This window comes from Rhipicephalus microplus, chromosome X, assembly GCF_043290135.1.
Source record: "Rhipicephalus microplus isolate Deutch F79 chromosome X, USDA_Rmic, whole genome shotgun sequence".
NCBI lineage: Eukaryota > Metazoa > Arthropoda > Arachnida > Ixodida > Ixodidae > Rhipicephalus > Rhipicephalus microplus.
The window spans coordinates 229,425,462-229,453,453 of NC_134710.1; the positions used below are offsets into that span (position 1 = coordinate 229,425,462).

General features: G+C 43.0%; 1 protein-coding gene across 2 annotated transcripts in view; it reads left to right on the forward strand.

Annotated features, from left to right (window-relative positions):
* Window positions 1-27,992, forward strand: part of slo (calcium-activated potassium channel slo) — a 196,903-nt gene that overhangs the window by 126,356 nt on the left and 42,555 nt on the right. For both annotated transcript variants that reach the window (XM_075878745.1, XM_075878746.1), the window contains exons 3-7: window positions 15,915-16,011; window positions 19,258-19,369; window positions 21,790-21,941; window positions 24,479-24,646; window positions 27,843-27,934. In XM_075878745.1, coding sequence (XP_075734860.1) covers window positions 15,915-16,011; window positions 19,258-19,369; window positions 21,790-21,941; window positions 24,479-24,646; window positions 27,843-27,934 — 621 coding nt within the window. The remainder of the gene's footprint in view (window positions 1-15,914; window positions 16,012-19,257; window positions 19,370-21,789; window positions 21,942-24,478; window positions 24,647-27,842; window positions 27,935-27,992) is intronic.

A 27,992-nucleotide genomic window follows, 5' to 3' on the forward strand; every position in this document is an offset into this window, starting at 1 on the left:
CAGCACCAAAAAAAAAAAACCACTCAACAGACAACAGAATGCACTGTTTATCTCCCTCCCTCCCGCCCCCCACCCCTCCTTTTGCCTTCATGTATGAGGCAAAAACAAACCTAAATACGCGTTCGAGGTATAAAGCTAACACGTTTTATAATCGCGAACTAATGGGTAACGTTGACTGGTAATGCATCCAGCCACAGGTTGAGCGAGAACAACGAGACAAGTACTCCAGTGCCACTCGTATGAGGCTGTGACAGAGCAGTGATGATTTTGTGTATCATGAGTTGTACGGCCAGTACAGAAAGGTTTCTCATCACGATTCACTCCCGGTGAACAAAAAAAAAAGATATAGACTCATAGTCCCTGTTATGGCCACGCCCTCGTGAACGCACAAGAGAGAAAACACGTTTTGTCTTCATGTGTTCGCTAAAAACTGTTCCTTTTCTTTACTCGCATTCCTTTTTCCTTGCGGCACACTCAGTAATGAAAAACAACAAAGATACCAGTAAGTATGCCACTTCGTACTATTCTACTATTCCATGTTCAGTTGTCGTTTTATGTTGTATTTCACTGTACACCGGCGAACGCTATTTGCCACAAGAATTGAAGAATTATCGGTGTGTTGTTACGCTTAAACCTTTGTCTTTTAGCGAAAACGTTTGTACAAGAATGAACGAATAAAAAACTACGCTATGAATGCAGAAAGTAATACGATGAATTAAAGAATATAACTATATTTTTATACTGAACAAACCTTACTGTCGGTTTTCCGTGTTTAGAGAGATATTCCGCAAGTCAGCTGGTGCGGCAACATTTATGTAGGCTATGTTAGTCAATGATAAGTGTTGAAGATTTTTGTTAGAAATTCGCTTTCATAATCTTCGGCTAAAGCGAACAAATACATACACAAGCTGAAAAGTACTCGAAAAGCCTGGGAACTAAGAACACACAAAGGAAGAACAGCATTGCAACGTGTAAAGAAATATGCACTTGGCCAATGCTGAGTTTGCATATCATGTGTATGATATGCTTGAGAGGATTCGAGTGCACGCCGGCTTACAGTAAGACGGTAAGTTGGGCCAGTTGACTGGGATTCATCATGAACTTGTTTACAGCGCAACACCAGAAATACAGACACAGGGAAGGAGCAAAAAAGAAAGAAAAGACGGCACTGATTCATCTGCCGGTTCACTGCAGGTCATGTGGGTGTCGTCCTATTTTTCACAAAGCCACCATAACTCTTGAACACGTGAATCAATTGACAAGAGAAATTTCTGAAGCTTATAATATATGCATTAGTGGTAAGAGTTGTATTAGTGAAGCATTCGTTTTTCTTCATGAGAAGGAATTTTATTAGTTGTGCCGATCTTGATTATATGTATGTATGAAGACGCTGCATGCCGGAATATTTCGTGGGCCTTGCGCATATCACGGTTTTGTACACTTAATATGTGTCACAATTCAGTTTTTAGTTAAAATCAGTTGAGAGTAAAATCAGCGCCGTCTTTTTACTTTTCTTTTCCTCCTCCCCTGTGTCTGAGTTTCTGGTGTTGCCGCTGCAAAACAAGTTCAACACTCCTGCTTATTTGCGGCTATCTATTTAAATATTTTCTGCTCGATTTGTTTATTTTATCAGCTCGTACGCTCGATCAAACCAGACGCGGGCGTTCAAATTTCGGTCGCGTTTGATTTCCCACAGCAATGTATTTTCAACTTCACTGTATTCCAATCAAAATTCGTAGTCTGTTAACGTTCAGAAAATGACTTTGAGGCCCCGGAAGTTGTTTCTTCCTTTGTGTTTTTTTTTAAATTGTCATACATATGTGGCATTCTACTATAAGCATATTGCTATAAAACAGTTAGTTAAGTAGTGTTAAATATATGTATCGAATTTCCTGCTTCACGCGAGGTGAGAAAATGTTAGAAAACTTCGGTCAACCAGCAGTAAATTAATTCCCGTAATGCCACGAAACGAACATGAAACTGACCTTTACTTTCCCACGCCTTCAATAAAATGCGTTTACTTCAGTATAAGTTCTTGCATTTGGTAAATTATGTTCTATTATGTTCTGTTCTGCTCTAGCTAGCTTGCTGTAGAGAGGTTGAAGATCATATCTTCACGGATAGTGACTGAAATTCGAAACATGTTCGCGTAGACAACACAAAAAGGTTGACACTGAGAAAAAAAGTGAGGAATTCTATGTTGTGTTTTGTGAACAATAAATTATTCCGAGCATGAAAAAGTTGAAATCTTGACGTCTGTAAATACGGTGCAGTCTAAATCAGCACTTGAAATTTTGCTTTTGTACCACCTTTTTTTTAAAAGCTCGCAGGATATTTTGCACCCTATGTTATTTGTTTGCTGGTAGTCCGAAGTTCTGTAGGCAAAGCGCCCAGCCTCTTGATTTGCGTGCCTTCGAAAGGCCGCCATTATACTGATGAGAATTACACGGCCCAGGATCAGTTACGATGACGCGTGTAGGAGCATAGAAATATTGCGTACCTAAAACCTGTAGAGCTGTTAAACTTTGAGCTACATGGAAATAAACGAGTGCTTCATATCGCGAGGCTCGACAGCGTTCGAGCCAATATTGCATACTTGAATTATAGCAGACGTGTGACCAAATATCCCAGATGGCAAAAGTTGTCCCACTGTCGCATTAATGAGAGGATTTATCACAGCCATGTAGCTCGTGCTGTTTACAACGAAAATTTTTCACGGTGTTTTGTTAGAGACACTGAATTCAAACGACCAGTGTCCATACGTTGCGTCCTTGATAAGTGCGAGAACCATAGATACTACGTAAACGCTTTCGCCAGCACGAGGTCAGATAGTGCAACGAAATATAATATATATACAATACAACGCTGCAATTTCTAAGGCGTGAACCGAAGATGACCTCCTTTCTTATCTTTACACGCAGTATTATCATCGTATACTTAGGAATCACTGTGGAAGACTAGGAAAGCGCTCCATTCATTTGGAACCCCTATCAGGATAGACTCGGCATTTGCCCTTGCGACATGCACAGCCAATCGCTTGAATACTGGGAGCTCGTCTATGCCGATGAAATAGTCAAGAGCCCAATTTACAAACGTCTTTGTATGTCAAAGCTGTTCACCACCAGCTAAATGCTTGCGCTAAATTTTTGCTCAATTTCGGGGTTGCCAGGATTACGTTCTTGCGGACTATGAGCAGCCTAAATGAACTTATATGAATACGGCTCCAAATCCTGTACTCCCACAAAGGTTCTAGGCTTAAACATATTTTTATTGACAGAATATATAAGCAAGCCGCGATGTCACATATATAATTAGCGAAAGTGGCTAGCTAATAACAAAATACACGAGTGAAAAGATTTCTGAATTGGGTTGCATTTTTTTGTCGCAGAATATTTTTGAAACATTACATAGACCTGACTTTTCACAATGATTGTCTGTCCTTATATTTTATTCAGCTCGAGATAGTTGATGAACCACTGGGCGCGTACCCGCATTTCCTTGAAAAGCAGTAGCTGCTTTGTTTCTTGTTCTTCCAATGTCTGAAAAGTACGCTATAGTCGTAAGGAGGGCATGTTGGTGAATATCTGTTCTTTCCGTCACCAAAAACATGTCTCACAGTGACACGCAGTAAGTACGGCCTGCATTCACGGGAGCTGCGCGGTTATGGCGCACAGCGGTGTCCTGCGATGCTTCCCGTTGCACGCTCCGGGGCGGGCCGCCCTCCCTCCTTCACGTGTACTTGCACCGTGCATATACGTACAGCATAGCCACCACAGCGCCACCGCTGCGCCATCCGTTTGTGTTAAGCATGGTACGCAGCGCAGTCGTGAAGTGTTGAAGCCGGCCTGTGCGCATGGGTCATGCCGTAATGTTCGAACGGGCTTTCAAAGTCTAGTGAAGCACTGCACGCGGAAGTCGACGGAAACTTGCTAATAGTGAAGAGAGCCGCGTGATAGGTTCCCTTTTAACAAATGGAATAGAAATCTAACGCGGGGAGTATGTAGACACTCAGCGCGCAAGGGAGCTACGAAGATCTATTGATTTACACTCATGGCATTCCAGTAGTCAGCCAACTCTGTGACGCCTTTGTGGTGATACGTGTAACTGGTCTTTCCATATCGTGACTTGTCTATCCAAATTAGACTATGAATAATGGTATCTGAAGAATTTTTTTGTTTGTGCAGATAGGTTTTTGAAAAATATTATTTTGGTAAAGTGGGGTGCATAACCCTCGCTGATAACATGCGGCATTCCCGTATGCGCATTTTGCAGCTGTAAAGGTAACATGGAGACGTATTGTTATTCACCAGGGCTTACTTCTAGTTTGCTTTATCTTCAAGAAAAGTAGCTATTTCTCTCTAAGAGGCTGTTATACATCAACAATTACTTCAGTATTATGGCTCCTTAGTCGTCTATTCACTTTCCTGTTCTTCTCTCTGCCTCTTCCCTCTTTAGTTTTTCCTCCTCTGTGTGCCGGGTGCAGGCTTGAAACAGTTGCGTGGATAGACTCAGAAAAATGCCCCGTCGATACTTGTTTAGATGCTTCACGACTGCTTTGCGTGATCACCTAAACGCATGCTCATGTGTTGTGATTATCATTGTCTGCAGTGTACACACTGAATTGTGCACTATGACGCATTCACGTGCCTGTTCATTGTTGCTGCAAACGTAAATTACTGATATCTTATGGGGAGCATGGGTAGAATCTCGGGTGAGTTGTGCAAAGGGCCCGTGAACTTTTTTTTTTGGGGGGGGGGGGGGGTGTCAAAAAACAGGTATATAGCAAATTAAGAAGCACAGCAGCACCGCAGCATGTTTTCTTCTCCTCTGTACCTTCCTTTTGTTGGTAACAGAACCACGCATGTGCTGTGCAAAACATTGCCATGATCGGTTGGAACGTTGTGGGAAGGGAGGACTTGCAGGGGATAAAATAATGCATAAGCAACTGACACCCCATACTATTTTCAGCATGAAAATTTTTATTCTAATTCTAATAAAGCACAGAATCCTTCGACACAAAAGAGTGCTCATAGCATGTGACATCAACGACAATAAAGGCTTACAAATCATACGGAGTCATCAGCGACTGCGTGTATTATAAGCTTCTGATTCTGCAATACATGACGAAAAAAACATGGCAATTGAAGAAAATTAGTATGTTTAATGTTGCTTAGAAATGGTTAAAAAATGTATTAAGAAAAGCTCATTTTTTTGCGTATACGGAATCACGTTAGGTTGATTTCTGTTATGCCTAAGCTTCGCTGCCATCATTTCTGCTCGAATTTATTAGTGAATCTTCATTTGCTATACACTACTCAACCCCTTCAACGTAGTTACATACATTATCATTATTCATTGTGAATGATGGGTTTGCGCAGTATTGTTCTATCCAGAATATTCACTTCAAATATTTGCATCAGTCTTTGATACCCACTCGACCAAGTAGCGCGCCATGGATGACGCCATGCTCAAGAAGAACTTAGGCTAACATGTTCGAAGATTACCAGTGAATAGGTGCTTGATCGGATCCCTATTTTTAAAGACCTACACCTACAAAAAAACCTCGAAAATGAAAGAAAAAAAAGTATAGCAAGGACGCAGTTTATGACTCGGAATAAAGGCGCATCACTACAGCTACAACATGTATGCCTGTATCAGCGACCGCATATGTTTTAAAGAAAACAAAATATGCGTGCAAGTTGGCATGAGCATGCAAAAAAAAAAGTGAAATACTGAATACATCATTGCAAGAGCACCTTTAAAAGATACTTCGCAAAGTCACTACGTCTAAGAAGGCCACGGATTGCTGCGAGAAAATCTTTTTCTCTCTCTCTTTTTGGAAACCGGATGGGACTAACGGACACCAGGAGAAGCTTGGTGAATTTAACAGCGTTTGCTTTCGCGGTACTGCAACAAAGGCAAGCAAAGGGCAACTTGTTCTTGTTTATGCGTCAAATGCGGAACTCACAGGTCATTTCGAGGGTCGAACTTGATGCACGTCGTAACAGGCGCGGATTTCGACATGGCCCTACATGCAGTACGTGCTCGAAATAAGACGGGACGCTGCAGATACGCTGCTCCTCTGTGAAATAATGAAAACGTTCTTATTCGCGATTAACTGCTGTGAAGGAGAAGGCAAAAATTAGACATGAAAAGGAAACTTGATTGTTGACATTTTTGATTGTGTTGAACTCCTGTGGCATAAAACTCGTACGACTTGAGTGCCTTCACGGTTACCAATCAGTCTTCGCACAATGAAAAATAGCGGGCACGTTAGGAAGCGATACGCTCAGGCTCATTGATGCGCTGTCATAACCACGTAAGCTAACCACGTAAGCTAACCACGTGTCATAACCACGTAAGCATAACCACGTAACCATTCACCATCTATACAATCAAGTGGCGCATTTTCTAATTGTGACGGTGAAGTTTTTCAATAAAAATTTGTGGCTGGCATTTGTGTGGCATCGAAATACCGTTCACCACCTACTTCTAGCGCTTTGAATGATCAATTAAAAGGACGGGGTGGGCATATTACCTATGGTCGCAATCACGCTGCGGGTTGATACAGGCACGGATTGTATATGAAATGTGTCCAGTGCAGATGGTGAGATTTTCTAAAAAGGGTCATGAACAGCTCCTCGGGTTTGGTGAGAAAACATCCTGTAGATAGCAAACACAGCTACGGGGATCTCAGCCGAATGTTTCGTTCGTGGCAAAGAGAGCTTACAAGCGAAGCGCGAAGAAGCGATTTTCTAAGGTGCGCTAATTTCACACAGAGGCCTGTGCTCACTCTCTTCAGAGCTGCCGGCACCTGGTATTTGACGTCGAAAAGCAGGTAGCACGCTGTCGGCCAATAGCCAGCGTAAATCGAGAGTGGTGCTTGGACGCGCTTCTTGCCAACGGGTGCCTCCACGTACTTGTGCTGCGCCTTATAGCCCGAGGTGACACAGTTAGCCCCCACTCGCGCGCAGTACCCGCAACGGGAGAGAGCGATAGCGTTTTATCATGTGCTCTCAAGGTAATGACGTGCACTCACGTAGCTTCTTTGTCCGGGTCATAAGTCTCTGCATAGCTTCTAGCGGGCTCGTCGTGATTGATTGATTGATATGTGAGGTTTGACGTCCCAAAACCACTATATGATTACGAGAGACGCCGTAGTGGAGGGCTCCGGAAATTTCGACCATCTGGGGTTCTTTAACGTGCACCCAAATCTGAGCACACGGGCCTACAACATTTCCGCCTCTATCGGAAATGCAGCCGTCCCAGCCGGGATTCGATCCCACGACCTGCGTGTCAGCAGCCGAGTACCTTAGCCACCAGACCACCACGGCGGGGCAAGGCTCGCCGTGACGAGAGAAGGCGCTTAGAGTGCGCGAAAAGCGCCTATCACTCACGTCGTTATTGTCGGATACGAGAATTTCTTGTGGCAATTGTGTCGCGAGGCAGTAACACCCTATACACAGGCCATTAGATGATTGATTGAAAAAGTGGCTGATGACCGTTTTAATTGTCACTGAAATTTTGTGCCCCTACCTAAAAAAAGGCGTGTTAATCTTGAATTTTTAACGGGAGATTGTTTTAGTCGATGCTGATATATAACCATAGTATCAGAGAAGGCGACAGACCAATCGGTGAAAAGCACCTACACGATCAAAAAAGTCACAGTTTTGTCGCAATGGCGAAGCAATGAATGTGATAGCGCCCGTGTGCTCAGATTTGGGCGCACGTTAAAGAACCCCAGGTGGTCAAAATTTCCGGAGCCCTCCACTACGGCGTCTCTCATAATCATATAGTGGTTTTGGGACGTTAAACCCCACAAATCAATCAAATCAATGAATGTGATAGCAACAACTCGGAATGTAACGCTGAGTAGGGCAGGCAGATCGGAACGTGCAGCGCGCTGCTCACGCACAAATCACGCACGAAAACAACACACACAGGACGACAGCTTGATACTGAATGTGCTGTTTAAACAAAAAATGACGCACGAAACGTAAGGACAGGTACAGACATGAGTGCAAACTATCAAGTGTCCTAGTTGTTACTTCGCTGCGTTTGAAATGCGTGCTCTTTTCGCAAACGGGGCCTGTGCAGCGAGAGAAGTGACCTATGCGCGCCCGGTAACTAGACGCAATTGTTACGGGAAACGTCGAAGGCGCGCGATTCTCTCCAGTGCGCGGATAAGGCCCCTTTCCCTCAGCGGCGCAAATCCCGCTTGGGAGATGAGCGCGCATCGACGCATCACGACGTGCTGGGCGTCGAGCCTTACGCTGAGCGCGCTCATCGCGCCATCTCGCTGGTAATGCTGAAAACACGCTATTTCACCAGAGATAGGCCTCGCCAGCGCTAAGTGGTTGATATAAATGGCTTGCCGTTTCAAGAATGAAGGAGGCGCTCTTTCGTGGCTTAGTGGGCAACGCCGCGCGCTTAGGAACGAAAGGTCTGACGTTCGATTCCACGTGCTGGAGTATTTACTGGATTATTTTACTTTCTTGCGTTTTATATATAGATAGACATGTAACATATACGGTGGGTGACGGCCGGCCGCGAAAACCAACCGAGAGTGTTCAAATAATTGCTATCGCAATAAAAACTTTATATTCAAAGTTTCTCAGCGCATTTTATCACGCAAACATGCTCATTTTGTCTCCTTGTTTGCACAGCAGCAAGTACTGCATAGCATGGTAACAGTTGATTTAGAGACCACTATAGGGTGTCAGGTTGCACAAAATATGCATTCAAAAAACAAGCAAAAGTGCGTCTATGCTGCTTGCTTCCTACTGTCATCTGGGTCTATAGTCACCGGAATGATTTTTCACTATAAAATTGGCCGTAAGGAGAGCTGTCGGTTGGGCCATTGTCGGAAATTACGAAGGTTATTCAGCGAATGACAATGAGCAGTCCCGAATGAGGAGCGCTATGAATTCAACGCCTAAAGTTTTGTACACGAGTCTAGACATCTATAGTTTATGTACAGTTTATTACAACCTTAGTTTGAAGTCAAATGGCACTGTTGTTTTTGCGAAATCCTTTAACGATCACATTCGAAAGTGCTTCAGTCAGATAGAAACGGCTGTTGACCGCAGCAGAAAGGTGGGCATGTAAGCGAAGAAATTGATCAATTACTTTCGAACGTTATTCCATCCATTGCTACTATGCTGACGAGAAATCGGAGGAACAAGCTTGCTAATATCGAGATTTTTGGATGCGTGTCTAGTCTGTCACATGTAATGAGCGCGAAAAGCTTGCTGATTCTTGGCTGATCCGAGTTATGGATCACTTTTCCCGTAGCCATATATGTCAATCATCACAAATTGCATCATCTGACATACAACTCATCATGAAAGCTATTGTCACGTTTTCAAAATTTTGTTATCTCGTGTACAGCAATACAGCCCCTAGCATCACACGTAACAAACAAACAAGTCAAAACTAATAAAATATTCTGTTAGTGGTTTCAGCACAACATTAAAAATTTCAATTACACTTTTCAAAACCTGAAAAAAGGCAAATTTTTTTTAGAATGCTTTTTTCACGGACCCCCTTGGCAGTGTAACGCAACCCAGTCGTTACGTGCGAATTTATGTTTCAATAGTTTTGCTCTATTTAATTTTTTTACCCTTCAGTTTGAATGAACACAAATATCGCGGCATGCAGATTGTGTCATCAGGCGTCTCAACGTTCTTCGTTGTCAAAAATCCTCGGCAAAACCCGAGGCTCCATTTGTTTAAACATATGCCGTTCGTGTGAGCTCATCGTCTGTGATTGTCGTTCCTATGGAGACCAAATACGCTTTCACTAATTTGATTAGAAGGTGAAGTAAAATTACCTTGAGGGAGATTCGTCTTGTCGTTAACCATGCACAAATTTTCCCGTACAATGCACGATCTTTGTGAAGTAAACAGCATTCTCCGATTCGGTTTGATTATGTGGCAAGCACTCACGTGTATTGTTGTGCTTTGTCATTTCCTGTCTCCTCATTCATTTGAAGCTCGCTTTCCTGTCATTGGTAAACTACTTCATTTTTTTTTCTCTTTTGGGAGCTCGTTTTCTCGCTTGGCATTGCTTTCCTGAGCACAGAAGTAACGAAAAAAAAGCAAAGATTGTTGCGATAAACGTTACCTAAATGTAACATGCGCTAAATAAAAATGGGTGTAATTATAGGTGATAGATCAAAGAAATTACACTTCCGTGGTTTACATTCATTTGATATGTGTAGCAGAAAATATTCAAAGCCGTATTAGGTATTTCTTGTCCATGGCTTCAGTAGCGTTTCTTTAATTGTTTCTTTGTGTAAGGTGAAGCAACGCATCTGCGGGAAACTCTCCCTGTAACGAGGTAAAAAAAAAAAAAGCGAATGTGCAACAGGTCAGCGTTCATACATGGGAGTGTACAAAATCATTTGCTGTAAATTGTACATTGTAAATTGTAAAGCTGTAAATAGGAAACGGTAGCTTTATTTAGGTAATGAAGTCAGGGCTGCTTGCGATCATTGCGGCAACGATGAAAGTATAGAGCACGGTCTTTGTCACTGCCCTCATACAGAGTGTAAAGAGGGCAGTTAGCTGCTGCGTTAGCTCGCCTTGGCGACAGCTGGACCTTTGTCAGATCAATCAGTGCTTGAAAGGCGACATGATCTGTCATCGCACAGAAAATCGGCGAAGGCCTTATTGAAATTTTTGCGTGGTAGTGCCCTATTGTATAGCCTATAACACCCCAGTTCACATTTATTTTCTTTTTCTCTTCGCTTTCTTCCCCATTTTCCGATCCCTTAGTGCAGGGTAGCAAACCGTATGCCCCGATTTCTGGTTAACCGTCCTGCCTTTCCCTCATTTTATTCTTCATGTCTTTCTTTATTTAGGTGCGATACTACACCAAGGCCAATTTAGTTGTTTGTGGTAATGGGAAGGCAATCATTCATCCACCGAAACTGTAAAAATGGAGCGTGGAAACTTGGGCAAGTTGGTAGGACATAACTGGATGCAGGAACAGCGCAACCTAGAACTAGTTACTTCGGAACTACGGAAGCGAAAAAAAGCCTTAATGACCGTTTAAGAGAGCACAATAACAATGTGCACAACGTAGTTCAAGGACACCTCGGAATCCACTGCCGAGACTGCAGCTGCGTGCCAGTTTTTGAGCGTTGCGAGGTATTAAGCATGCACAACTCGCAGGCCACGCGTGAAATAATTGAAGCTTATCAAATAAACAAGTTTGACAATAAATGTGTAAGTTGCCCATCGGTTGCGTTGTTGCAAAAAAAAAAGATTCCGTATCTCGATCTTTTTCAAACTAAATGTGTATTTGTTTTCAGCCCATTCAACAAAAGACAAGAGTTTTGCTGACATTGTATCGCAGTGGTTGTTCCTGCATCCTTCTACGCATGCCCAAATTTCCTCATTTTTCGTCTAAATATGTACACCACTCCGATATTAAATCTTTGTTGAAAGTCAGCGCTCTTTTCTGTCCTTGTTTTTTTTTTTCGCTTCTGTAGTTACGAAGTAACTACTTCTAGGTTGCTCTGTTCTTGCATCCAGTTATGTAAAAATGGATCTCCTAAAACTGTGAAAAAAATTTTTTTATAATGAATGACGGTAGGAGACCTTGAGGTATTGTTCATGTTTGGTATAAGACTTTTCCACGGCTGTGGTGGCTGACGATGGTGACGATGTTAATACGGGTACAGGGTCAGCCTCACAAGCTGCAGGCCAGCAATTGCTCCGTTTGAGCGTCACCGTCCCCGTAATAAATACCGTGATGAGGTCAGCCTCTGGCATAAGTGGTAGTGAAATTGGCTAAACTTCCTTGCGCGACTGTTCTGCTCGTTCGCGCGAAAAGCCTCTTTTTTTTTACATGCTGTTGGGCGTAGCTTCTCTCTTACAAAAGTCGGTAGGACCTGAAAGAGCAGACGAAGTGCCTAATATCACCCACTTCATCGAAACCAGCGCGCCATAACGAGGCAGCGCCACCGATATTTAAACGCCCATGGAGAAGTGTAGTCTGATCCCATTTTCAGTTTGCTTAGACAGGTGGCATCTTTCTTCACGGGACAGATTTGACGCGGAAGTTTCCGGAGTTTTTTCATGGCATCCACAAGACGCTGTGTATTAAGAATACATACTTCGGTCGAACGATGATACATCTATTTCCGCTTTGAATATACCATAGCGTAATCATAAAGCGCAGATATTGAAGCGGTGTGCTTCAACTAATGAAGTTGTTCATGTAGGTAGGATTTAGCAAGGTCATAGTTTAGATTCCTTAGGTTATACTGGGAAGCGAATTTGAACCGTTCCGGCATTACTTGTTCCATGTAATTATAGTATGTAAAGCGTTACCTTTAGGTGGCTGCGTCCTGATTTCATCGCAATCCGATGGCACTTTCATGTCGTCACAAAACAGAAGTGGAATAAAAAAAGTCCGTGAGAATTTGGGTTTAGCATTCCGGGGTGTAATGCCTCGTTTCAAGCTTTCATCAACGTATGCCAACACAACATATGCTTTCTTCGACACACTAGTGGGTAGATAAATTATATAGTACGTAAAGAATATATATATATATATATATATATATATATATATATATATATATATATATATATATATATAATAAGGGAAATAAGTGTATACCTAAGGGCTCGTTTTTCCGTGTTTTGACACAATATTAAGGAGATCTAACAGACAGTAATGCCAAGGAATGTACAGGGGAAGGTGTTAGAACCAATGGAATGTAAATAAGAAGAAAGAAAAGTGGATGAAAAAATAACCACCCGTATATATATATAGTCAAGGTAACATGCGATCGATGATGTGACATGTTTTATATCGGTTCCAGAGGGCCTGTGCCGCTTGCAGGGGATGACATGCTAGACTAATCAAACGGCCGTCAGAGAGCTAAGGCAGTATATTTAGGGCTTGAGCCACAAGATATCTTGTTTCTCGTCTAATTCTAGTCGTTCAATCAAGTACAGGGCCGCCACATGTATCGTGGGACTTGATAAAACGTGTGCGACATCGAGACATCACGTCCGGCCCGCGATACTCACTGGAGACCTAAGCTATACACCGTCATGTGCGAAAGGGCGCCGTCTCTGCGAATTGTAAGCACAAAATTAATTTTGAAAAAATTTGTGCCGTATCTGCATGTTACACTGCAAATGTCGTCGAAAGACGATAGTCTTGCGTCTGAAGAGAGTGAACAAAACGTTTATTGTTCTGCGCAAGAAAATCGGTGAATGGTATTCTGGAGAAGCTGCGTTGGATTGATTGATTGATTTGTGGGGTTTAACGTCCCAAAACCACGATATGATTATCAGAGACGCCGTAGTGGAGGGCTCCGGAAATTTTGACCACCTGGGGTTCTTTAACGTGCACCCAAATCTGAGCACACAGGCCTACAACATTTCCGCCTCTATCGGAAATGCAGCCGCCGCAGCCGGGATTCGAACCCCCGCCCTGCGGGTCAGCAACCGAGTACCTTAGCCACTAGACCACCGCGGCGGGGCAAGCTGCATTGGAGTGCCTCGAGCGTGCAGCTGAGGCGAACGAGCGCATCAAGCCACGTCACACGTGAGACATGAGTGCTATCTGACAGTCATCCTGAAAAACGAAGCGCGTGGCGTGCGCGCCCGTCTCTGAGGTGATAAGGTGTAGAGCACAATGCGACGGGTAGGTGCCACCACTGTGTCGTCTTAGCAAAGCGTTGTAAACACTTGCCTTTTCGTGCAAGCTTTGCATGGTCACCGCAGCGTGATAAACGCTATGGTCCTTAGAATTACTTATGTATGTCTTTTCTAGTAAAAAGACACACATACAGAATATTGACGTGTTGTTATAGTGCCCCAGACATGCGCAATAATTGATTTTTAATTAACAATTGCACAAGTATGAACGCTGAACCTTGAGCTATATTGGTGGGCGCTGCGGATGAGGTCGGTCGTTTGGAGTATCGTTTGGTCACTTTAGTGCCGTTTAGGGTACCTTTAAGGGCGGACAAACAGACAGATGTACAGACAGACAGACCAACATTTTGGCGTCGAAGATCTCCAAGAAAGACCATCGTCCTTGAAAAGCAGAGCGTTTCACACTGCGTGGTATGGTAATAAATTCACAGACTAGTTGACCGGCGCAGTGTAACGGCTCTCCCGGGCAGCATCGAAACCCTCGGCTGTGTCCATGTGCCGCCACTGCCGTCGGAGATGCGGCTCCCCAGAGCGCTATTCATGTCGGCCCCGAAAAAGGCACGATGGATGCCAGACCTTCAGAATTGTCAGACTTTAGCCGATGAGCCAGATTTATTCATACGCTTCAGCGCTGAATATCGTCCCCTGATGTTTGTTAAGTATGAAGCTGTCCGCTTCTGTTACTTGAAATGCTTGCTGCGTGTGCCGCATGTGGCACTGTCGTGTCCGTACGGGTGTGTGGAAAATCAAGCTCCAGCAGTTGATGGGCACATTTATGCAATGCATAGTGAATTATGGCGTGCGCGCGTACTATGAGCTGTACGTATACGTACGTTCGAGCTCTGTACAAAAAATTACGACAGTTTCGTTTTGTGCACTCTAGCTCTCACACTAAACTGGCGACTTTACAAGCGAGATTGTTACGTGTTATAGGTGACTTGAACAAAAAAATATGTCTGGCTATTCTCATCTATTTCGTTTTTGGGGGGGGGGGAGGGGGGGGGGGGCATTGCGTGACCTGTGCCGTGATATTTCTCAAAGTTGCACACTAGTAGACAAAAACCAACATACTTTGGAACTTTCGTAAGCGAAATTATTGCAAATATATTGCCGTGTCTCTTTTGTCGCATTTTATCAGTTTGGAACCTTAGTTTCATTTTTTTCCTTTTTTTCATTTGGTCACATCATTCAAGTGCTTGCTGTGTGTTCGTAGCTTGCGCTGCTTAAATATTTCTGGGCTGCCGCATGCACTTGCTCTGTAAGCTTGCCTGCTCTGCGTGCAGTCCTCATCGCTGCGTGCGCATGCGCGAATGAATGTGCATGTTCTCCGATCCCGTAAGTCTCGTGAAATTGTATCTGTTGTGTTGGGGGTCGATCGTGGATTGAAATGATTGTATGCCCTTCCAAAGATCCAAGTTTCAAAGAAAGAAAAAAATGACAGCGCTTCGTTGTCACTTCTCCACAGTGGCGAAATAACTGCCTTTAATATCAACCTTTCGTGCAAGTAGGGAAGCTTCAATCATTTAGTGAGGCCTGGGCAGAGGCCTCGCCTGTAGTGGCATAAACGACGTGGAGTGCCTTGGTTCGACACTACTTGAAGCTTGGATCTTGCGCGAAAATGTGTCGTGAAGTTTGACCCTGCTGCCGTTCAATTGTTCGCCCTGTCTCCCTTGTCTCTTTTGCGTGAGACGCCCCTTCAAGACTTCTCATACAAGCGCATAGAGAGAATTCGACTGCTGCTACATTATCGCTCGATTCGCCAGATGTTTGAAACTGTCTTCGTCCATGTCATTACTGTTACGCATCGGCACGCTTCGTGCATTTTATTGGGTTAGCTGAACATCATGTTTCTGACAAGGAAGCTTATACAAAAAAATAACAAGATTAAGATTGTTTGTCACATGTGGTGATATGAGGACAACAAAATCACGTTGCGCAAAATCATTCAATAGGCGTAAAACTAACGCCAAGCATGTAGGTAACGTCATACTGCCTCTTGTCTGTATTTCGAAAGCTTCATGTGCTGCTTTATTGACACACAATGGACGTAATCAATACACGAGCGTGAATAAGGAAACCAAACTCAAGCTTTCGCTGAATGATAGCATTGTGTGCGACGCAGTTGTCACGTTAAAAAAAGCAGTAGAAGAGGTTATTGTTAGAACAGCGATAGTTTCCATAACGGCGAACGCAAGAGTTTTTTTAACAGTGCCCACCCTCCTATTTCAGAGACGGAGTTGAGAAATGCCAGTCTTGGTCGACGAACACAACGCAGCAAATAGATCTAGCTCTGAATATATTCTTCATGGTCTATTTTTTTATACGTGTGAGTATAAACATTCTATTTGTCTCACGTCACTGATGGCTGAAGTATGTCAAAAGATATGTTGGTAATTTCGTTTTTTTTTTTTTGCTAAAGGCTTACAAGTTTCGCATTCATATACCCGTAACATGCTTGCACGTGGTTCAACCAGAGAAGCGTTCAACTAGTGGTAACAAAAAAACTGAAGGTATAAAAAGGCGTTTAATGGTTCAAACAAAACTGCCCGATTATATCTACTTAGCTTGAAGCACCGCCCACATATGGCGAGGGTCGGTCTGAAGTGCAACTCACCTCGTGGCGACCGTTGCTACAGTGGCGCCATCTGTCCGCCAAGTCCTAATTCAGGGTGCGCGTTCAATATTCGATAATACTCAGTGAGACGGCCACCGTTTCCTGCCTTGTGCCTGGGATTCATGTGCTGTTTCTGCTGATGAAGACAACGCGAATACAATACCAAAAGAGTGTAAAAAAAAGAATGAAAGCCGTTTCACGACCTAAGTTAGCTTGAAAACAATTTCATTTCTCGACACGACCTATTTACTGGACGCCTCATGCACACCTGAAAGCAACGCGTGAAAATACGTGACTGAGCAGCTTTATCCACATCATCCTCGTGGTAATTTGAAAGAGAGATATCTGGTCATCCCAAATAAGTATTCGTCAATGATAACAAAGGGGAACTGGTAAATAGTGTATGCGCGTGCATTGTGATACGCTGGCAGAGTCGGTGGCGCCGGCCCTCCTCTGACGCGTGCATGAACGTGCTACAAGAGCTACAAGAACGAATAATGATATAGATGTGAAAGGTCATCAAACACGAATATCTTACGAATCGTGGCAAAAACACTACCCTCGCTAACGCATGACCAAAATCCTCACGTGTGTCGCACTCGAGACACTGATATAATTCATGCATCGAATTAATCTACATTACTGATCGGCAGAAACGTGGCTGCATATTTAGAATCAAAGAAGTGTCATTGTAAGTTCCATGAAAATCCGCACGGGTGATACGAAGGTCTTTTTTTAGCCTCATTTGGTAAAAATTGTTTCTATTATTACATGCGGAATAAGAAACACTCCAGCCAAAGTGTGTTGTTTCTGTGCTGTTGTAGGCATAGTTGTTACAATTTCTGAAAAAAAAAAAAATACGCTATCACACCTTAATAACTTACACTAGTCATATAGTACAATCGAAGGATAGGACGATGATCAAGTTGCAAAGCGTCATCACATATGAGCTTTCGCCGAGTGCATTAGCGCTGGTGTCGTCAACTCTCGCTTTATGGATTTCGCTCGTCTTGCAGCAATTAGCTTTCACTGCAGGCTTTATTCATTCGTGCTATGCGTCAATAAAAACTGTTCTCTCCACAGACATCACTTTCTGTGACGCTCCGGTCCATGCGAGGGCAGTCTATGTCGGGCGTGTTTTTATCAGTCTTTTGTAAAGAATCAGAGAGAAGGTTCGGACGTTATCTGTGCCAGGCGGCATAGTTAAAGTGTACTACTGAGGGAATCACACGTCACTCGCGCAACGAATCGAAATGCATAATCAAATAATTAACAAAAGTTTCACTAAATATTTATCTTGTCACCTTACGAAACATATTTTTATTTACCAGTTGCATTCACTTGGAACTAATTTTCTCACGGTGGAGACGTTCACTTACGAAACAAACTGACTTAGTATTGTGCTCCGGCACGTTAATCAGCGCTTTTCTTACAAGGAGAGGCAATAAGAACATCCAGTTAACTGCACATATCACAATAACAGTGAGTGCCTCAGAATTCATTCCAATATTATGTACTTTGCCAACGCGCTGGCTATAAGGTCCAACTACAATGTTGTTCTTAGCTACCATTCAGTCGCTGACGACTCTTGGTGGCGCCATGAGTGTGTGACAGCCATTGAGACCTATTTAATGTAAGTTATTTAGGCTTACCGAGTAATTTGGCCTGAAGAATGTTCCCTTGCCATCTCGTGCACGGGCGGCCCCGCTTTCTCCGCTACCTTCCACTCTATCTGGCTATTAACTTTCGCTTCAGTGAACCACATTACGAGACCAAACACAAGAAAGCTCCAGTTTCAGAACTTGAAAAAAGTACGCTGGGCTGCTCTTCCTTATGACTGAAAAATTTTAGTGTGTCTCAGTCGATTATGCATTTAAATTGCTTTGTCAGCAACGCCCATCCCTTCGAGCAATACAATTAAATAGTTTGTTTCATTATATGTACCAGGCAACGTTTGAAAATTGTGTACGTATACTCTCTATGGTAGCTGTGGCGTCACACTGCAGAGTTTAGGTCTTCGGCTCACTATCGGGTTTCAGCAGCCGTGTGAACGCGGAGGCGGTATTCAATGATGTTCATGCACTACACTTAGTCGCTCGGTAATTTTTTTGAGGACGCCACTAAGGCTTGCCTTTTAATTTTGTCGTGGCTTTGGCCCGTAACGCCCCAGAATCAAAGCATCTGGCAGGTCACACTAAAAGCACCTGGTTTTAAAACGATCACCGTAATAAATATGGTATCCCTATCTTAGGTGAAAAATACACAACCGCAAACAATTGCTTACCGTTTTCTGATTAGTGCCAAAATGCGCTCATCTGCGTGCAGGCTTGTGCTGAGAGAAGTTTTATCAATGACTAAGCAGTTGAAGTTGTTCTTACTAATATCGGCCTCACGCCGTGGATTGGTGTAATTACTGCAGCGCCTGTAGTTACTTTTAGTATATTTATTCTGATCATGCTGCGGGTTGGTCAGCGCGGCCTACAGTTGCCAGCATTGCACACGACGTATAGAGGCCCAGAAACGTTACATTTATAAAACTAATCCTAGGAGGCTCATTAGATGTGTGTGAAAAGTGAGGTGCCAAAAATATACGATTCAGATTATTTGTAAATTACTAAAAAAATTTGTTTTCAACAGGTCGGTCAATGAGTCATAAATTAAACGTTCATAATATTTCATTCAATGACCGAAGAGTACATTAAGAGAAAAAACAACAAATTTACCAACCTTCGGTGATTTTTGAAGCGAACATTTTGTTAAAGAGAACAAAAAATGCGAGCTTTAGAGCCTTTGATCACCTCACTAATCAGGGCTGTAATTTAGTGTGTGCTTACGGTTTTGGGTGATATACATTTACATGGATGTGACTAAGACACGAGTGTGTGATTTTTTTTTGTTAAAACTGGAAAAAATCCGCACATGCACGTAAATGCTCTCCTTTTATTTTTCGTTTTACAGTTCATTGCGGCCAGCGATAAGTTGTGGTTCATGTTGGAGCTATATTCATTTGTTGATTACTTCACCATTCCGCCGTCCTTTGTTTCTATCTACTTAGACCGTACATGGATTGGTAAGTACTTCTTTTTATTGTAATTTTGCTCTACGCGTTGTTATAAAGTGTTCTACGTTTTAACAGACGTTGGTTGTCGCTTGCTTTAGACGAGACTACAGACGTGTTCTTCTTTTTCTCATTAAGGCAGCGAGGATGTTTTCCTTTTTCTTTTTGCCTATCAAACATAAAGTGCTTTTTGAGTAAGCTCGAATATGCTGTGCCGACTCTTATGCGTACGTGAAACGCACCGCGGGACAATGTCGTAACTTTGCGTGTTTTTTTTAAGTGTGCGAACGATTGGCAGCTGCCGCCAGCATATTGAGCACTGTCCTCCGAAGGAAGCCAATATATTCATTGCGATAACTCTAGATCTTTGCCGATTAGTTGCTAAGTTTTCAGGACATTTTGGTGCGTGCATTTTTTTCAATGGGGGTATAGTGTACATCTCTTACTAACGGTTCCCAATGTTTCTTTTTTTTTTTGAAACCTTTGAATGCGGGTGTACATGCTCAGTGTCTGTTTCACGCTTTGAGTTTGTTATATTTCATGCATGAATGTCGGCAGGGTTCTCTCCCGGGGGGGGGGGGGGGGGGCAACTCCGTGTTAAATTGTGACGGATGGTTTGGCATGATTGGGGGCCAAGCACGGGTGTGACTGCAAGAGGGCAAGTGCACCTCTTGCAGCCCCCTACCGACGTGCATGGTGGCGAGGCACTGTCTATCAAACTAGAAGTTCGATAGACAGTGTCTTATTTCAGGAAGCTCGACGTCAAACATGGAGTGCGTTTTGGCTAATACGGTTCATTTGTGAGAAGCGAAATGTCGAATTCATTCACATAGTACAATTGATTGATGTGTACCATAGGTGTACCAGAGAGGTCGTCCTGCGCAGGTATTTTCTAGGCTGATACTGTGCGTGGAAACCAGCTTAAAGTTATCTCTTTATATTTGAAGCCTTCTACATCTGCTAACCTCAGTTTACAAAGTCTGGAAGATATGCGTGCTTTTTGGGAGAAAACACCCTGAAAGCTGGCTTTTTGTGGTAACAGTCAATGCGCAGAGAAGCTAAACTTCAGTAACAGAAAAACGTCCTGTAAGGATTTACGTACACATGGTGCCTTGATCTTTATTTATTTGTAAAATTAAAAAGAAATAACAGCAGCAGATAACAAAACTACATTAATTAAACTGGATTACTCAAATTACACGCACGCGAGATCAGTAAACATTGCCGATCAAATAACAATATTCCAGATACATGGTATCATTGATACATTGTATATGTGCCACAAAAACATTAAGTAGAACTTCATTAGTATTTTTTCATTAGTTATCGTGAAGTTATCATTAGTTATCGTGAAATATAAATGTACATCAGTGTTTCTTGTAAATAAAGCCTTCAATTAAGTGAACCAAAGCAACCGTAGAGTGAAATCTATGAACGGCGATTTTCACACTTCTACCGAATGCAAAAAAAAAATAGATTACATGTGCGCAACACAAGGAGTAATTATGGAGGTAATAAACCAGAAACTAAAAAGTATTTCCGCTAGGACTAAAGTGAAATTCGCTTTAACGCCTAACACCTAACAAAATAATAAAATGTAACGCATAACCAGTCGCGCCGTCGTGACATCGGCTACTGCATACGCAACTAAGGCCTCGGCACATGCAGTGAACGTGTCGCATGCAGTACGCTAGTGACATGCAGCCAATAGCACCATCATGGTACTTTTTCGTACGCGTGTTGTGGAAGGCAAAGCAGTTGGAGCGCATACGCTTAAAGCGCTATATAGACGAGCCTCAAGTATCAAAATGTGTAGGACGTTACGTTCAATTTCCGGTCATGTTCACTGCCTTTAAATGAGAAGGAATGAAAACTTTCACATTCGTTCAGGCTTTAAACATGCATAATTTATTCTTGGTAGTCAAGATTATTCTTAGTTCTAATACATCATTTAGATAGAAACACACATAGAGCGTTGTTGTTGCATCGTAGGGAATCCTATAAGGCTCTTTGTACATGACCAAAAGTGGCTGTTGGCGTGTTAAGTGCTCTGACATGAAGCAGTTTAGAGCCTTGCTGAAGATGCGAGGAGTACTGTCTGCCGGCCCGTAGCCAGGAGGGGTAAGGGGGCTAGGGGCCCGCTTTTCCAAAATTCGGATGAAGGGGGGGGGGGTGTGTTTCACCGAAAAGAAGTAATACGGATAGGAATGTTTAAAGGTTTTCAACAAGTGCCTCCCCTCCCCACCCTCTCCGAAAAAAAAACTTTGTGGCTACGGGCCTGACTGTCGGCTAACTGTTTTGTCGCATGGAAAAGCGAATTTTTCTTCCGAACGACGCCAAGAGCGAGGTTCTCACCTCACAGCAATGTGATGGGAGCGAAATTTGATGCCAATAATAGATCATCGCAGGAGTGATAACCTCTGCCGTTACAGGCCTCCGTTTTCTGCGAGCTCTGCGAATGATGTCTGTACCAGACATCTTGCAGTACCTGAACGTCCTCAAGACAAGCAGCTCTATCCGACTCGCCCAGCTCGTCTCCATCGTCATCAGCGTCTGGCTGACTGCCGCGGGAATTATCCATTTGGTAAGTAACACCACTCACCGGCACAGCGCCTTGTTCCCTTCACCTCGTTCACGGAGTAGACTTACATGTGTAGCACCGTGACCGGATTAGCTGCTTTGTTGTTGAGAATCAAATGCACGGAAGTCTTTCTGGCCCTCTCTCCTCAAAATCCTGTTGTGCGACCAAAGTCCGTGATCGCGCTAGCGGATAGCTACTTCAAATAGGTTGTCTATAAGCCATTCGTTGCCGCTCGATCATTACCGACCAATGCTGGAAATTCCTTGTGGCACACTAGGCCGGCCTCAAGGTTATAACTGGTTGCATGTAGACCCTTAAAATGCTGTTGTAGTCATAATCCTTTCGGCATGTATTGTTTGAATTGCTGTTTCCAAACAAGAACAACATTGGAAATGTCATCGCAGGACAAATAGATGTACGTGCACGATACGCTCTTCTAATTCGAAAGCTACAGGGATAAAGCGTCTCGTGTATTCCAGTAGGTGTCAATTCAATGTGATAGCAAAAGAAATGAAATGGCAGATAATTTGGCTAAATACATCCCATCAAGATTTAAAAAAAAAACGACTAACTTCCACGTCATAATCCACCACGCGCAGCATCCTACGCTTACTAAAAGTAAACTGCCCGTAAAACTTGTTCACAGAGTGCTCTCACTCAAAATGTCGAGCGAGAGCACCACGCTCTTGGAGTGGACACAGCAGAGGCGGTCGGAACGAACCAAACAACAGATATTTATTTAACTACTTTTGAACGACGATATCGTCAGCCGAATAATTATAACATCAATCGTGATCAACACGCTAAGACATACTTACACAATATTTAACAACATGACAAACAAGGCGGTGTCGCTAACGCCCGACTCACCACGTGGGCCCACCGCAGTCGGCCCGTGGTGCCGTTGTCAGATAGGAAGGAGACGCGGCGCCGAAGCGTTTTGTCCCAGAGGCACACTTAACTCATCAACCCATCATCATCCTACGTCTGTCCCGGCAGTTCCTCCCCCCCCCCCCCCAGGGTCGTGTGAGGGGGACGATGTGCCGCCAGGTGTCACCTCCGGCGCTGCCGATCTAACAACCATGTTGATGATAGCGGTGATCAACGCTCGCGAACACATCGCCACCTACCACTCAATAGTTGTGACCTTAAAATACGTCTTCTGTGCGAGACACGTGCGCCACGCTACGCAAACAACTTTACAAGAAGTGTCAGCACCTCCACAACACACACACACAAACATTATTCAGACGTTACTCCCACCTTGAGTAAAAAACTAATGTTCGGCTTCCACAACTGATTCGTGCAATCTTCCCGTCTTTGAATTATTTATTAAATAAATAACGTTTCTTGTTTTGTTGTTGTTCAGACTAAGCATGCGTCACCTTCAACGTGTTCCTGCACCCGAGGTTGTTTGTCGCCTGTTACTAGATTGCCTTATGCTCATACTCAGCAACTGGAACAGGAACACCGTTTTTTCCTGAATTCACATCGAACGCCCCTATTCCCGACAACCACGCGGGCACCACGACGCGAGTTTGATTCCCGGTCAAGAACACCGGCTTTTTTTTCAGAATTAGCTGCACGTTAGAAAACCCCAAGTGGTCAAAACAAATCCGCCGTCCCCCACTGTACAGAGTGTATTTAGGTTTTATCCCGTAATACCCACTTGGCGCAACATGGGAGAGGCCTTTGCCCTGATGCGGGCGTAGTCAGGCTAATTATGATGATGTCATCATGTTGATGGTAATGATGATGATGACATGAAAAGGTATTACGTTGTAATGTGTTACCAAACTAATTTTAAATAATTTCACCATGGCAAAAAAAGGTTATCAAAAAAAAAAAACATGCGTGTGATATTTTTTAGCTATTTTGTACACGAATTAAAGCAGTTACGCTCAGATTTCTGCAGTAGCATATAACTTGAGCTATTCACCTGAAAGGACAATTGGATGACGGAAGAATTTTTAAATGTTTCGAGACCTCTTTTGAGAAACAATTTGTTGTTTTGCACGGTATAAAGCCTTTCGCAAAGGTTCCCACTTGTTTTCGAGTATAAGCTGACTTAACGTTATTGTTGTGACTTATACAATGATTTTGTTCACCTGGACGTTGATTATGTTACACTGCAGTTTGCGTTCATCATGCATGTTGACAGAAAAGTATTTCCGTCGCGTTGTAACTTTTTCTACACTTAGCTGCACTTAATACTTGGCATGATTTTGGCCAATAGAGCAGGCACTTCCGGCACTTTTGAGCCCGTGCTAAGTACAACGCAACCATCAGCATGGCTTGACATTTAATGCTGCATGGCGTAATCTCGAGGTTAAGCACAGCAGAATGACGTTTCTGCATCATTCTATGTCGAGAAACCTTGTAATTAAAGGGTTAGGGAGACAGTCTTGATCGGTTGTTGGTTTAAAAATGGTAACATGCTCGTGACGTATGCTGTTTTATATTATCCTTTACACTGGATACCTGCAACTACACATTATTTCCTTGCTCTGTTTAGTAACGCCTGACCACTTGTTTTCTAGTTGGAGAATTCTGGCGACCCTCTGGACTTCGCCAATGCTCGCAAGTTGACGTACTGGGAGTGCGTATACTACCTTATCGTAACAATGTCCACTGTAGGTTATGGTGACGTATACTGTCAGACAACACTGGGACAAGTCTTCATAGTACTCTTCATACTGGTTGGCTTGGTAAGTAACAATCACCCAGGTGCCCTTGTTACATTTGTGAGTATTGTGCGCCCCCGTAAAGAAAGAATCAACGCTACGCAATAGAGTTACAATTATTGAGGGGTCTACCATCTGCGTTGAATCAGCAGCCAGTAATCGTGATGCCTAACATAGCATTTTGCACCACATTGAACAGCACTCATGTGCAGGAATTGCGTAAACGGAAGCCAGTAGCCGTAAGGCCCTGGTATTTTCAAAGACATTAAGTTAAATTGTATATGGCTTCGATTTTAAAACACTTTACAACTTTTCCTTCATAAGCTAAAAAAATGAAATACAATGAGTAATATTTCAATCTGATTTATATATCTGAATTACTACAAGCACATATTCATATCATCACGCATATCTGCTTCGACACACACACACACACACACACACACACACACACACACACACACACACACACACACACACACACACACACACACACACACATATATATATATATATATATATATATATATATATATATATATATATATATATATATATATATATATATATATATATATATATATATATATAAGGGAAACAATTGTCTACTTAAAGGCTTTTTTTTCCTGTTTAGACACAGGATTAATGAGATCTAAAAGACAATAATGCCAAGGAAAGTATAGGGGAAGTTATTAGGCCAATTTTAATGTAAATGTGAAGAAAGAAAAGTGGGTAAAAAGATTACTTGCCGGTGGCAGGATCTGACGTTTAACTTCACATATATACCCAATAAAGTGGCTGGGGGGATAGCTGTCGTGGTAGCTTAGTGGTGGAGCATCGAACGCGTTATTCGAAGGTCGCAGGTTCGGATCCTGCTCATGGCAAGTTATCTTTTCACCCACTTTTCTTTCTTCACATTTACATTATAATTGGCCTAATAACTTCCCCTATACTTTCCTTGGCATTTTTGTCTGTTATATCTCATTATATATATATATATATATATATATATATATATATATATATATATATATATATATATATATATATATATATATATATATATATATTTTAAGTTCCATATCCTGAGAGCAGAGTTCTACAACAGCTTTTACTGTTCACGCAGCTCCCGCCTCAGTCAGCGTCGGCTGCTATCGGAGCCGCAGTGTTGAATGGGCTGAAATCTTTTGATAGGGCATCCGTTCTAAGTGGCCGTTTCAGTTGTGCCTGTTTTTTTCTCGCTCGCTAGCTCTCTCTTTCTGTGAACGTTTTTCATTTAGAGTATAAGAAAATTTTACTCGTAGCAGTTGCAGCTGAAATTTTAATATTTGAGCATGCTTTGGAAGCTGAGTCGATCCCCCTTAGAAAGTAAGCGAATAATAATATCGACCTAAAGGCAAGCGCTCCTTCAAAAGAGACACACGGCGTGAATCTGCTGCATTCGACCTACCGCAGGTCACGTCCGAGTTTCACTTGCCGCATAAGACGATTCGAAACACATGGAACGAACGAGCAAGCAGCGCGCAAGTTTTGTGCGTATAATCGGGGCGCCTGAACGCACATTCGAAATGCTCCCATCTCCTCTCGCATAATAATAACAACACTTACAACGCTACTTTTTCTTCTTTCTCTACACATATGGCGCTAAAAATAAAAGGCATTCATGGCTACTTTGCCTACTTTCAGCTTGATTTTCCGCTCCCTTTTCAAACCTATCTAACGGCAACCCTGATGCAGTGTCTCCTTGAAGTGGTTACTGGGCGAGTTTCAAGACAGCGCAAGATAAAAAAAAAATACCTGTAAAACAAGAACAGAAACAACGCTGTTGCAGTCTGCGTTTTGTTTTTAGCAGTCTCTTCACCTGTTTTAAATTCTATGTCGCCTTTATTCACGGAATCATTCATATGTCAACTGTGTCAAAGAACTTCGTGCATCTAGACACGTACTTCGTGTTGAAGCTGAGAGACAGCACACTCTATGACCAGCTTTCAATAGTTTTGTTCGAAAAAAAAAAAAAACTTTATTCATTGTTTTCCTGCAGTTGCAAGGGCCGTCCCTCGCGCGTGGTGCTCGCAGGGCGTCGTCACTCAAAAATTCCACTTCAATCGCACAGCCCTAATTAGTTCAGAACTCAGCTCTTATCGCGGGAAACAATCACGGCACCAAAGATGGCATTCAAATTTGCAGCATGCACAGGCCGCCGTAGCACGTTCCCTTTAAGCAGAGGCCCTCTCTTGAAGAGTGGCGCCACAGCGCGGCAGCGCACACGTATAGCGTGACGGTAAAGTTTCGTGACCGGGAAAAGGTTTAAAAGACTCTGCTTATGGGCTTGTGAAGGGAGTATGTCTGCTGTCGTTCTTAAAATTTTCCCTGCCTTGCAAGTGCAGCACCAGATCTCACTCACATTTCAAAGCCTGCAGCTCTTATTCTATAACGACAAAGCATGTCTTGACGAAAATGTGGGCAGTGACTGATTTGTCGCAAGCTGGAATCACGGGCGTTGGAGCAGGATGGTACAGAAATTTTGTTAGCACGCTTAGATGCCGAACCTCAGTTGTGAGTGAAGTCTGATGCAAACACTCTTCTCACTCCTGTCTTTCTCTGCGTTTATTTAAGGTTTTAAAACATATTTTAAGTAATAGTTATGCGAGTTAGAGTTGACTAAAAATAGTTTTATTGGTCACTTTTTATGTTCCAGCTTATCACAGACAAAAATAATTGTATGTGCTTTTTTCCTATCACTATTTATTTATTCCTCCTTAAGGTGGACGTTGCACAAGCAGTCGTGTTATGCGCGCGTGTTTGTTGACCAGATTAATAGCACGCCAGTGTTTATAGCAAACATCGTAGGTACTCAGCCAACGTTTCCACATGGGTTCCTGCTGCTGGCAGCGCTTCGGTAAGCGCAGTTTTTCAAAATATACTTCGTATAATGGGCACCACAGTCTACCATTTGTTCTAGACCAACTGCATACATTGTTTTGAGCGATATTAAAATGAATGTGCCTTGCTCGACAGAGCTACAATGAGATGCTTTAAAGCAGCGAGTCGGCCCAAATCGCGGACTCAAAGCGTGGAGTGCACTTTTCGGGTGGTCTGTGCAGAAGAATGCGCTCCAAGAGAAAGGAACAAATTTTCAAGCATGCCTAATAATGAACGTCATTCGACTACCAGTTTGTTTGTTTTGTTGTGTTTTCTTTTTCTTTCTCTATTCTCGTAGGCCGTGTTTGCCAGTTGCATTCCTGAGATTCTAGAGTTGATAGGGACTAGGCCCAAATATGGCGGCGAGTACAGGCGGGAGCATGGGAAAAGGTACAGTGTGGGTGACCTCACCGTGTTGTGTACACATATCGGCAGGTCTCATGCGACG